General features: G+C 34.6%; 1 protein-coding gene across 1 annotated transcript in view; it reads left to right on the top strand.

Moving 5' to 3' along the window:
* Positions 1 to 7,902, top strand: part of GTF2A1L (general transcription factor IIA subunit 1 like) — a 34,729-nt gene extending 26,827 nt beyond the window's left edge. Inside the window, exons 7-9 of the mRNA XM_033124935.1 lie at positions 784 to 1,044; positions 1,719 to 1,808; positions 7,642 to 7,902. Coding sequence (XP_032980826.1) covers positions 784 to 1,044; positions 1,719 to 1,808; positions 7,642 to 7,749 — 459 coding nt within the window. The 3' untranslated portion in view covers positions 7,750 to 7,902. The remainder of the gene's footprint in view (positions 1 to 783; positions 1,045 to 1,718; positions 1,809 to 7,641) is intronic.
* The last annotated feature ends 5,115 nt before the right edge of the window (positions 7,903 to 13,017 follow it).

Genomic DNA, 13,017 nt, shown 5'->3' with positions numbered 1-13,017 from the left:
GGCATTGCTTGAGCTACATCTCACAGATCTTTCGGGTACTGATTTCTGGCTTAATTCCTTTGTGGTTGGAGAACATACTTTGTGTGTGTTAAATTTGTTATGGTTTGTTCTATGGCCCAGAATATGGTCCATCTTGGTGAACTTCTGTGTACCCTTGAAAAGAATGTGCATTTGGCTATTTTGGGGTGGAGTATTCTATAAATTCCAGTTATGTTAAGTTGGTTAATTGTGTTGTTCAGTTCTTCTACTGAATATCAGTCTACTTTTTCTGTTGATTACTGAGAGAGGAATGTTGAAATCTCCAACTATAAATTTGGATTTGTTTCTTTTTTTTCAGTTATATCAATTTTGATTTATATTTGTCCTTTTATATTTGGCTTGTTTAGTTAGTACAGTCCTTTATATTATATTTTTTTATTTATCCATTGAGCATGATGTCACTTGTCCTTTCCACTTCATGGAATAGTTAAAACCTAGTATGTACTATGTAAATTTAAGGTATATAAACACCGGTAAATATTATCTGAAAGCAGTGAACTCATTTGCTGTCTATGTATGACTGTGAGTGGGTTTACTTTACTTACAATTTAAAAATTATTCCTATGTTTAATAGAAATACTAGGGGTCTTCTATAATTCAAAATTAGGGAATATCATCTTACAGAAAAGAAACACTTTAAGTGACCACTTATGAGATGTTTAAGTGATTTTATATTTTGTGTAATTCAATGTTTTATACACATTGTTTGACTTGAGAAGTTACTGCATTTCTTTTTCTTTTTAGGATTCTAATTCTCAGATGGATTTAAGAATTCAGATAACCGATGATGATATTAATGAGATAATTCAAATAGATGGAACTGGTGATACATCTTCCAATGATGAAATAGGAAGTACAAGAGATGTAGATGAGAATGAATTTCTGGGGATTATTGATGGAGGAGACCTAAAGGTACTTGAAGAAGAAGCAGACAGTATATCAAATGGAGATTCAACTGCCAACAGTAGTGATAATGAAGACCCTCAAATAGAAATTGTGGAAGAGGTAAGGATTACTTTTGAGGTGAAACTTTCTTTGTTTCTAACATTTGTACTTTAATATACTTTGGAACCAAGAGGAATAACAATTAAGATTAACTCTGTCTTTAGTCTTTTACAATGAGACTTATTTGTACACTAGTATTTCAACTTTTAATCTTAAACTCTGATTTAAACTGGAATTAAATATTTAATGATCAGCCACTGTATTTGTTGGTCTTAACTATAGAGAGTGGGAGGTTTAGGGCATGGGAATGGAGGTAAAGAAGGTAGTCAGGGTAGAGGCATATTGTATTTGCTCTAATCCTAACACAGCACTAAAATCTTTGGAATATGGTAATTAGGAAGCATATAAGTAGTATTAAGTATCATTTACGGTTGGCTTTACATATGTTCCAGGTACTATATTAAGTCATACCTGCCTTATGTTATTTGACGTTCTCACTGCCCTGTGGGTCTTATTACTATCCTCGTTTTTTTCAGATGAGAACACTGAGATATAAGGATTTTTGCCAAAAGTAGGTAGTTATTAAGTGGCCAAGTTGGGATTCAAACTCAGGCTATTTGACTTTTAAGTACACTACTATTCTGTCTCTCCAAGTTCCTTTATTTACATATGTCTGTCTTTAAAAAATACAAAGCATCATTAAATTTCTTAATGTGACTGTCTTTCATCTTTAGGACCCTTTAAATTCTGGAGATGATGTCAGTGAGCAGGATGTGCCAGACCTGTTTGACACAGATAATGTAATTGTCTGTCAGTATGACAAGGTAGTGTATTCACCTTTTAGACTTTGGGTTTATTAACTGCATTAATTAATAGTAGAAAGGTGTGTAAAATGATGGGACATATGATGGTTATAGTCATAGTTCACAGTTAAATTATTCTGGAAATAGCTAATTAATTCTATAAGTTTTGGGGGTGTATTTTGGGTCTAACACTGTGCTGGTGATCTCAGTGATACAAAAAAGGCAAGAGTCCTTATCTCAAGGAGGTGATGATCTTATTGAAACAAGATGTTTCTGTATGGAATAATAGAATGGCATACAATGAGATGGTAGGTAAATCAAAAGCCAAAATATGTGAAAGGTAAATCAAATACTAAGATAAGTGGCACAGGTAGTAATTCCTAAAAATGGCTAGGAGATACAAGAATCATTTGTAGTTGGAGTCCTCCACAAATCCTTCATGGGTGATGTGGGGCTTTGAAATAGGTCTTGAATGATTTGTAGGATATAGATAAGTGTGGAGAGTAGGCAATCACAGTAGAATAGCCTGATAAAAGGCAGAGAAATGAATGCATGAGAATGTACAAGGGGCAGTGAGGAGGTCGCTCTGCCTTGAAGTGTTCTCCTTTTGGATGTATTAGGAAATGAGGCTGGGTGGGGAACAGAGTTGGGAGCAGATTGGAAAATCCAGAATCTTGGTAGGAGAAATCTAGAATTGATTTGATGGACATTAGCCTTCTAAGGATGCTATTGAGAAAAATTGTAACTGGGTTTAAAAACTGGAAGCGTTTTCTGACTTAGAAGAGGCAAATGATAAGAACAGCGATAGTGCAAACGTGAAGTAACCAGATTCCAGATTAAGGATGGCAGTGTAGAACATGGAAGAGTCAGAGATTCTGACGGAAGACTCAGTGGGACTTGGTGATGTGTTGGGCATTATAGAATTATCTGTAATAGGGAGGGTTGAAGATGTCTCTCAGGTTTCAAGCCTAGAAATTAAGTTAGTAGCAATTTAACTTCAGCAACAGAAATATAACACTCTTTTTGTTAAAAAAAAAACACACGAAACACTATAACTGTGATTATGTAGTAGAATGGTCAGTTTTTGTCCTCAATTCATGCATATTTACATATTTAGTTTTTGGAAACTTTGAGATGTAATTCACATACTACATATTTTACCTATTTAAAGTGTACAGTTCAATGGTTTTTAGTATATTCATGGATATGTGCAGTTTTAAAGTGTACAATTCAATACTTGTAGTATATTCATGGGTATGTGCAACCATTAACATGGTCAATTTTAGAATATTTTTATCATGTTGAAAAGAAACCCATACCCATTAGTTCTCACTCCTGTATCTCCCTATTTCCTCCCTCCCCACTACCAGGTCTAAGGAACCACTAATCTACTTTCTGTCTCTTTAGATTTCCCTATTTTGGAGTTTCATATGAAAGGAATCATGTGATATGTGGTCTGTTGTGACAGGCTTCCTTACACCGTGTTTAAAGTTTCCTCCATGTTGTAGCATGTAATAGTTTTTCATTCCTTTTTATTGCTGAATACTAGTCTATTGAATGGATATAGCACAATTTGTTTATTCATTCATCTGTTGATGGACATTTGTGTTGTTTCCACCTTTTGGCTCTTAAGAAGAATGCTGCTGTAACAAATTTTTGTGTGAACATATATTTTCATTTCTCTTGATACATATGTAAAAGTGGAATTCCTGATTCATGTAATAATAATAGTTTGAGGAACTACTAGACTGTTTTCCAAAGTGGCTGTACTATTTTTCATTCCCACCAAGTGTATGAAGGTTTAGATCGATCCACATTCTCACTAACACTTGTTATCTGACTTTTTGATTCTAGCCATCCTAGTGGGTTTGAAGTGGTACCTCACTGAGGTTTTCATTTGCATTTCAGGGATAACTAATGCATGTTTACATCTTTGACTTTTTTCCGTAACAATTTCAGTATACTCCCGTGAAACAGAGCATGCTGTTTTGAATTGTTGTAAAAATAAATCCTTTTCTCTAAAAATAAGATTGTTTTCTGTCCTATAACATTTTATACAGATAATAAATGTCAATGTAGGTGCTGGTAAACATAAACGTAAGAAGGAATAGGTAATAGAAAAAGGACCATTCTTAGTTTGAAACTTATGTTACTTTTTAATAAATAGTGTATTGCCTTCTATGAAGGAAACAGCGTAAGGCACTAAATTATATGTGCCTTCCCTAGAGGCACAAAGAATTTTCTAGACCCTCATGGATAGAGTATACTTTGTTGTACTTCAGTGTGGGAAATTGCTTGTAATTAATTACATAGCCGTACATATTTAATTACATATTTTTCAAAGTATTTTTTCATACATTGTCTTTTGCTTCTTACAACAATCTATGCAGCAGATAGGAATGACATTAGATGTATATAGTGTTAACAAATCTCGTTGTCTAATTAGTTAATATTTTAAGAACAATACTAAAAATTTTAATGGAAACCAAGGCATTGGGGAACCACTAAGAAGTTTTTAAAAGGGAGTGATGAGAAGATAGCTAGCAAAGAGAATGTATTTATAAAGTCAAAACGGGGGGGAAGGGAACACTGTCATACTGAATTTTTATAAAACAGTAACTTTCCAGTTCTTGTCATCAGTTGGCTTGTTTCAAGTAGTATTGAAAGACTCAAGTAAATTGAAAGACTTTTCAGAAGTCTTTTAAGGGCTTTACTACTCAGTGTGTTTTGAAGGCTAGTGGCATCGTTCCCCTGGAGAGTGATACGAATGCAGAATTTGGGGTCTTATCCCAGACTATTGGATCAGAATGTGCATTTTAACAAGACACCCCCAGGTGATTTGCATGCTCATTAAACTTTGAGAAACATGTGTTGGTTTTTTTTTAGTGTATTTTTAGCTTTGATTAACACCTTTAAAATTTTTACCTTTAAAATATATTAATTAAATGATTGGGGAAAAACTTCACCAAAATTAAGATGTGCTATGAGAAAAGGTTAAATGAAGGTCATTGGTCAACATGCTGAGTGAGAATTAAGGTGTATGGATATGTTATTTCAGAAGCCTAAGGATTGTGTAAGATTAATATAAAGGTTAAAGTAATAAGGATATCATAGGGAAGATTAATGGTGAAATGAAACCTTTTACTATAGATGGAAGTGTTCTATGCTATGAATAAGGCACTGTTTATAGTTAAATGTGAAACTATTTGGATACGCTGCATCTTCATTTAACAAGTTTAGCAAAGTTTTGCTTATAGCTGGCTTTGTCCAGTACGATCCTTTGCTAATGAGTAATTGCTAAGTGTGTAGCACAGTATCTCTTTTTCTCTCTCATATGTAGTATATGTTTTGTTTTTTGAATTGATACTGCATACACATCATTAAAAACAGCAAAACACTACAAAAGTCATACGTTGAAAAGTCTGGTTCCCGTTCCTTCACCATTTGTGCTTCCTGTCCTGTCTCTGCCTTGAGTACAAATAAGTAATCAGTTATATTAACTTCTTAATATGTTCTTTTTATTCAAGTACAAGTCTAAAAGGTAGCACAAACAATGCTTTTTCTGCACCTTATCTTTTTTTTCAAATTAAAGTTTATTGGGGTGACAGTTGTTAGTAAAGTTACATAGAGTTCAGGTGTACAATTCTGTATTACATCATCTATAAATCCCCTTGTGTGTTCACCACCCAGAGTCAGTTCTCCCTCCATCACCATATATTTGATCCCCTTTACCCTCATCTACCACCCCTTTCCCCCCTTACCCTCTGGTAACCACTAAATGCACATTGTCTTTTAAAGAGAGTAACAATCTATCTTAGAGATCTTTGTGCAAGTGTTTTGATCGCTGTGTAATATTCCATTGTAGAATCATTAAAATTTATTTAACTGATCCCCCTGATGAATATTTGAGTTAGTTTTCAGTCGTGTGCTATTGAATGGCCACATACATAAGACGTTTTATACGTGTGCAGTTATCTATTAAATAAATCCCCAGAAATGAGATTACTGGGTCAAAGGGCAAATGTATTTGGTTAGATATTGACAGAATGCTCTCCTAGAGGCTATCCTGGTGTATACTCCCATCACGAGGTTTGAGTGCTTTTCTTTTCCTATAGTCTTGCCAATCAAGTATAATGAAACATTTGGATCTTTGCTATTAGGAAAGGTGAAAAATGATATCTTGGTAAAATTTTTAAATTTCTGTTTGTTTAATGGCCATTTGTATTTACTTTTGTGTGAATTGCTTGTTCATGATTTCTATTTTAAAAAAGTGGATTATTGGTCTATTTATTGATTTCTAAGAGTTGTATTCTTTTGGGGGAAATTAGCCTTGGTATATGCAGAAGTACTTTTTCCTCAGTTGTTTGCTTTCAGTGCTTTTTCTTTCTTTAATGCAGATGTTTAATTTATCCACCTTTATTTGTATGACGTCTAAATTTTGAGTCGTGAATAGAAAGTTCTTTCTTGCCTCAAGATTTTAAAGGGATTCACCCATATTTTCTTCCAGTATTTCTTTGGTTTCTTTTAAAAAATGTAAGTCTTGATCCATTTGGTGTTCATTTTGGTGTATAATGTGACATATGGTTCCAACTTTTTTTTAAGTGGCTACCCAATTTTCCTAACATTATTTATTGAAAAGTCTATCTTGTTCACAATGATAAGAGAATGATTTCTTTATCGTCTACTTAATTTCTCTATGTATTTGGGTCTACTTCTTGATTTTCGGTTTTATTCCATTGATTTGTCCATTGGTCTGTATTAATTGGTTTCATTATTGAGGTTTTTAGTATCTAGTAGGGCTAGTCCTCTTCATTATGTTCTTTTCCAGGTACTAGTCATAGACTTCTCTTCCTTGATTTGACTAGTATTTGTAGTCAACTGGGTTTAATTTTTCACCCTTGATTTCAGACCATACATTTCTAAGGTTTTTAAGATATGTAGTCACTTGTGTTTTACCCAGAAGTAACAATGATTTTATAATTTATTACCTCTTGAGACAGTGGGATTTCCTAGTTTTTAAATTGTCTGTATCTAGGCTGCCTTACTGAATTCAAAGAACAGCCAATAGAATCTAATAAATTATAAGCTATGTCTTCTGACCTTGCTCAGTGTTTTATTGTGACATTTTTTCTTTAAAGTGAAACACCACTTTAAAAAAAATTCCTGCTAGTATTAACTGCATCCTTTCTGTTGATTCCTTTGCAGACATACTGAATTCTTTGCTGTTCTTGAGCAACCAGGCATGCCCCTCCTCAGGACTTTTGTACTTCTGTTCCCTTTGCCTGAAATGCTCTCCAGTCAGTATCTTCCTGGCTTCATCCCTAACCTTCTTCAAGTCTTTGCTCCAATGTTACCTCATAAGTCAGACCCACCCTGACTTTCCTCTTTAAAATGATAACCCCACCTCTGTATTTGTGACCTTCCTTTTCTTGCTCTATTTTTCGTAGCAGTTGTCACCTTTTAATATTCTATATAATGTATTATTTATTAGGTTTCTGTTTCCCCTATCCTTACTAAAATGTAACCTCTTCAAAGACAGGATTATATATATATAATATATATATATATGTATATGTATATATATCTATACACGTGTACATATACATGTCTATATATACCTATATATATCTATATATAATTTTTTTCTTTTTAAAAACTGACATATATTCAGTGCCTAAAACAATATCTGACACACAAGAACCTTAAATATTTGCCGAATGAATGAATGAATGAACTATCTTGAGGAGGTCTTACTTTAAAGAACTCTCAGAATAATCCCATGTGATACGAAAAGAAATGTAAATAATCCTTTGACTTTAAAATTAATTAATTTAGACTGCTTTTCTCCCTCTAGATTCATCGAAGCAAGAACAAATGGAAATTCTATTTGAAAGATGGTGTTATGTGTTTTGGAGGGAGAGACTATGTATTTGCAAAAGCCATCGGTGATGCAGAGTGGTAAAACTTATGAGCTCCATACATCATAAACATCTGTAGGACTATATCATGTATTGTAAAACTTATTTTTATTTAAATATAGCCCACAGAGCTCAAGTTTTTAGTTCACTGTATGGAATTTAATAAAATTATAATTCAGAAGCAGATACAAATACACGATTTTATATTTCTTTCACTTACTATTTTAACAGGGTTTATTTATTTGTTTATTTATTAACCCTCATTATCTGTACCAATACAAAGCATAGATGAATCAGATGTGATGGAACATGAAGAAATGGCACATTCCTTTCATCTCGAAGTAAAATTTAAATCAGTCTTCAATTCCCCTTCATAGTGAAGTCAGTATCAATTATTGGATTGAGGCCAGTGTTCCTCCCGATTCTTACCAAGGAAGTAGCACGATATTCAAGAAAACTTCTCTGGGTCTTTTAGTCTATGCTCGTACCTAGCGATCTGCTGATTGTGCAAGCCCAGATGGTCCCTTGGAGGCAGAGGCCTCTGCTCAGCTCATACTATATGTGAACATGGAAATCTTTGCTGGGGCCAGGATCCCTGGAGCTAAGAGTGCATCTCTCTGGGCTTATCCTGTGGCTTGGTCTTTCTTCTTGTATCCTGCTATCTCTCTGGGGAATTGTGAGCGGGAAGTGGGTTAGGTTCCCGTTCTTCTTGAAACTTCAGATTTCTGTCCTCTTCCTTGTCATGGTGGGTTTTCCCTCCCTCCTTAAGTTTTTTTGTTTTCTTAATATGGAAGAGCTCTTTGCAAACTCTTTATCCATTAAAGATACTACCTCTCTTCCGTTTCCCTAACAGGGAATCCCCTCATTGAGTTTTAGACTTTCTAAAACAAATGGCAAGGAGAGATATTCTCTTTCAGGAACCTTCTTCTGCTTTGGCCAAATTAGATTGCCTAATCTCATTTGAGACAGAAGACCTGGATAATTGTTTTAAAATCAGGGAGAGAAAACAAAATGTAAAACACAAATAGCTCTGATTTCCCTGCGCCAATAAGAACAAAGCAGATTATCCCAATAAGTTATTCTGTAATGCTCTCTTTCTTAGTAGATTCAAATCCTTCAGAGGAACATTTCCCCCACCCTGCTTCTCTTAACAGGTAGAGTGTACATGGTCTCTAAATCTAGAATCCCTCGCTTCAGTACTGGATGGCGTTCTCCAGGACAGTACTCTTGCACGGAGAGCAGTGCTGGGATGAGTAGGTCTGTGATGGCTCCTTAATGTTACATACCTGGATCTGGCTGGTCACAGGGCAAATTCCCAATTTTTTGGAGGCAGCCCCACGTAGAGAGTTTAATTGATTCCAACACTTGTCCTGCCCAAGGGACTCAGCTACTGCTGGTAGATCATTTCAAAATCTGGATAAATCGCTTCTGGGTCTTGGGCTACATATGTGGGGTACTGTCTTTGCCCTAAAGTTGGCAGCTGCATGAGGATTCAGTCTGTACTAGTAAGTGGGCTGGTTCCCTGCCTAGATTCTCCAGCTCTGTCTTCTTCATCCTCGGAGTGGTTGTCCTTTACCTTACCACCATGGCTCTTCCAGATCCTTCTCTGCCTTTGAGAACATCCAGGTATTGTGGGTTCTCTTCATGGATGTTGCCTAACATGAAATGGCCATCTTTTCTACATGGAAGGCGAAAAGAGAGCACTTATTCTTTGTGCCTATCTTTGAAAGGTCCCCTCTCCAAGGCTGAGGAGTACACTTTCTAGTCTTCTTCCTGCTGTCTTCCTCCCAAGCTTACCAAGTCACTCTGTATTTGCTCTAGGCAATCCTTAGTGTAAATTAAGTGTTGAATTTATTGACAAGGTGAAATCACTTGGGAATTGGGGTTTAATGTGATGGTTTAAGTGTTTAGGAGAGGCAATAATTGTTGTTTCTAAAATTCCTCTGTTCTAGTGTGAATTTTAAAATTTGACTTTGCTTCAGTGATTTTTTTTTTTAATGGCATATTACAAATACTGTTATTTCATAGGTCGTCTTTATTTGTGTGGTACATTTTATCATTAGAGTAAAAAGCTATAGTTGTCCCATTTGTGTCTCTGCATGCCCTCATGCCCCTGATGTTTTAAAAATGCAACAAAAAATAAAATAAAAATAAAAGTGGGCTTACCATAAAATAAAACAAAGCCCAATAATAATTATCCTTGCATTCTAACATACATGATGATAATTTTGGTGGTGACTGCAGATAGAATTAAAAGATACGCCAAATTATTATGGACCTTGTTCCCTTTTATTAGTCTCTAGTAATGCCAGAAAAAAATTCTAGTTCTTGAGAAGTTGTCTGAATGAGTGGTTTTCACAATTTCTTTTTGTCCAGTATCCACATGAAGAAATAATACTTTAAAAATGAGTATATGTTTGCATGTTCATAGACACCTAACACAAATGAAACAAAAATCTCAGAAAATCATGCTTGCCTTAGCATATGATAGCCTCCTATATTTTCTATTTGATTTTGTTCTGTTGCATTGAAAGAATGGATGGTATTGATCTAGATTGGTTTTACTGATTGATGATCATGACTCATAGTTAAAAAAATATTTTTAACCCATCTGCTAAAGATAGAGTGAGACCAATCTTAATCCATCTTAAAAGAGAAAATTATTCTTTAAGCCCTATGAGTTGGTGGAGTTTATTGAAGACTTGGCTTTGATATGATATTACTTTCACTTTCAGAAACCTCTTCATGTCCAAGCACATTATCACAAAATATCGTAAAGTAGGTTCTAAGTTCTTATAAGTACAATGCCTTGGTAAATGTCATCCTTTACCTTTTTATAGGTAGAGAAAGTGTCTCTAATTATAGAGGTTACAGTTTGCTGTGTTAAATGGAATTTGTGAAAGTATCACGTATCATAATTCCTAATTCAAACTCTTTCTCATGCATGCGTCCTACAATATTTTCTTACATACCTTCCACCGCTCCCTGTTAGGCTAAGATCTTAGTTGAGTTTGCATAGTTAGTGTCTCAGCGCTGACCAACTGACTTTGCTTGGAATGTCTTCTTTACCTATTTTATTCAATGTGCTATATATGTGTAAATAATATGTACAGCTCAGACTTCATAGGTCAGTGAGACTCCAATTCTGGCTGAGGCACTCAGTTTCAATCAGTTAAGTTGTGTAGGAAAACTAATAACAATGAATAGCAACAGTTAATTGAAGTAGTGAGCAGGGGAATTTAGTAGGCGCTTTTCTTGTGAGTCATGTTAGTACGTGAATATTATGCTGTTTTTCATGTAAATATACTCTAAGCCAGGTGGGAACTTTGTGACTTACAACTAGAAAGCTAAATTATAAATAGCAAGCCCATGGTAATAACACTTAGGGAGAAACTCGATATTAATAAAAAATATTGCACATTTCAAAGAAAAGATTATTCCCAATTATGAACACATTTACTGAAATCTGTGACATAAAGATTTTTAATTTACACAAGGACTTACTACATTTGTGAGGAAACTAAAACAAGGCACTTTCCAGCAAATGTTGTGAATGGAGGACAAAATACCTTTTGAAAATATTTTGTAATATTAGATGAGTTATTCTGGGTTATTAGAATAACCCAGAATACAATGGGTTATTGTAATATTAGATGAGTTATTTCAAACATTGTAAGAAAATACAAGATAGAAATATAAATTTCTTGAGCATTTGATGTTTTTGTGATTTATGTATGAGACATTACACAGCTTAAGAATACACACACTTTCTATGAGACCATCTCATAAGGGAAAGGCTTTTTAACAAGGATTGTTTTATATTTATATCAGCTATAAAAGTGAATCAGCTACAAAAATACACATACCATGTGTAAGGCTCTAGGGCAGATATAGTGGGAGAAACAAAGAAGTAAAAAAGATGAGTGTAGCACTAAAGAAATCTGTAACATAGGTGACATAAGAGGTACACTATACAGTAAAGATAATAATCCCCAGCAGTGCAGAATAAAAGACAAATGAGTGATATGGATGACTAAAGAAGTCCAAAGAGAAAAACCATTGTAGGTTACATATTTATTATTTATGCCCTACTTTATTTCAGATAAAGGAGGTGTCTTGACTATAGTGGATTAGGGGGTAGGGCTGGAATAAGGAGAGCTTGATAAAGAAGATGAACCTGTAGCTGGGGTCTTAAAGGATGAAGAAAGAGGACAAGTAAGGTAGAAGGTGTTTCAGGTGGTAAGGTAAGAGTGGCATGGGCACCAGAATGGAGATGCATAGGACGTGGCTAGGAAAAAGTAAGTGGAACAATTTGTTTCATGTAGAAAAACAGGAAATAAAGGGAGCATATTTGAGGATGGATTCTGGAGCTCTTTGAATGTTAGGCTAGGAGCTAAGACTTCACGGGTACAGATGAGCTGCTTGGGAGTTTTGGCAGGGATGTAATAAGATGAAATAGGATTTTAGGAAGATTAACCTGTGGTGCTGGATATGAGAGTGTGAGCATAGGAAAGATTGTATATAAATAAAAATGAGGGAGGATATGGTGGTATTCCAGAGGTAAGGGGAAATGGCCTGAGATGTGAATAAAGTTATTTGATGGGGTCAAAGAAGCCCTGTGTGATTTGAAAAAAAAAAAAAAGGCAGTAGGAATGCAAAATAAACTGATGTGGAATATAATTCAAAGGAAGTTCTTAGTGAATGAAAGGATATGAGAATGAGGGAGTCAGTAAAGTATGACTCTATGTGTTGAAACTTAAATTATAATGTACAAAATAAAGATCAATATTTGTGGAAAAGGCCACACAAGTTATTTTTAGAGTATGTGTATAAGGGCCTTGGGTTCAAACAATATTTTAGAGTATATAACTTAAGTGAAGTTTCTCCACAAGGATATATTTTATTTTTTTCCTTCTTTTCCTTTCTGCTGTTTTGTTTACTTAGTTGTTTTTGATCTGGGATTTATGTATGAATCAAAAAGTTTATTGTATATGTATATAGCAACATGACTAATGAGTATTCTCTCATGCCACTGAGACAAATTCTAGAACACTAACTTATGAGAGAGGATTGCATCTGAGTAAGGACAAGTTACTGGTTAGGGAGTGAAAGTCAGAAGTGTGAGAAACACAGAGAAGTGATATTTTATAAAGTTTATAGTCTTGTATAATCTATTTTGAATCAGTGTACGATGGCATAAAGATTGAAAGCAGACTGAATGTGTAGAGAGTCGAGTTATGACTATACAATTATTTAATAAAATGTCAAAGGAAAGCTACAAACTGGAAATAGCCCAGATATCCATCAGTAGG

This window comes from Rhinolophus ferrumequinum, chromosome 13 (assembly GCF_004115265.2).
Source record: "Rhinolophus ferrumequinum isolate MPI-CBG mRhiFer1 chromosome 13, mRhiFer1_v1.p, whole genome shotgun sequence".
NCBI classification, from domain to species: domain Eukaryota; kingdom Metazoa; phylum Chordata; class Mammalia; order Chiroptera; family Rhinolophidae; genus Rhinolophus; species Rhinolophus ferrumequinum.
This window is presented reverse-complemented; position numbering and strand designations above follow the sequence as displayed.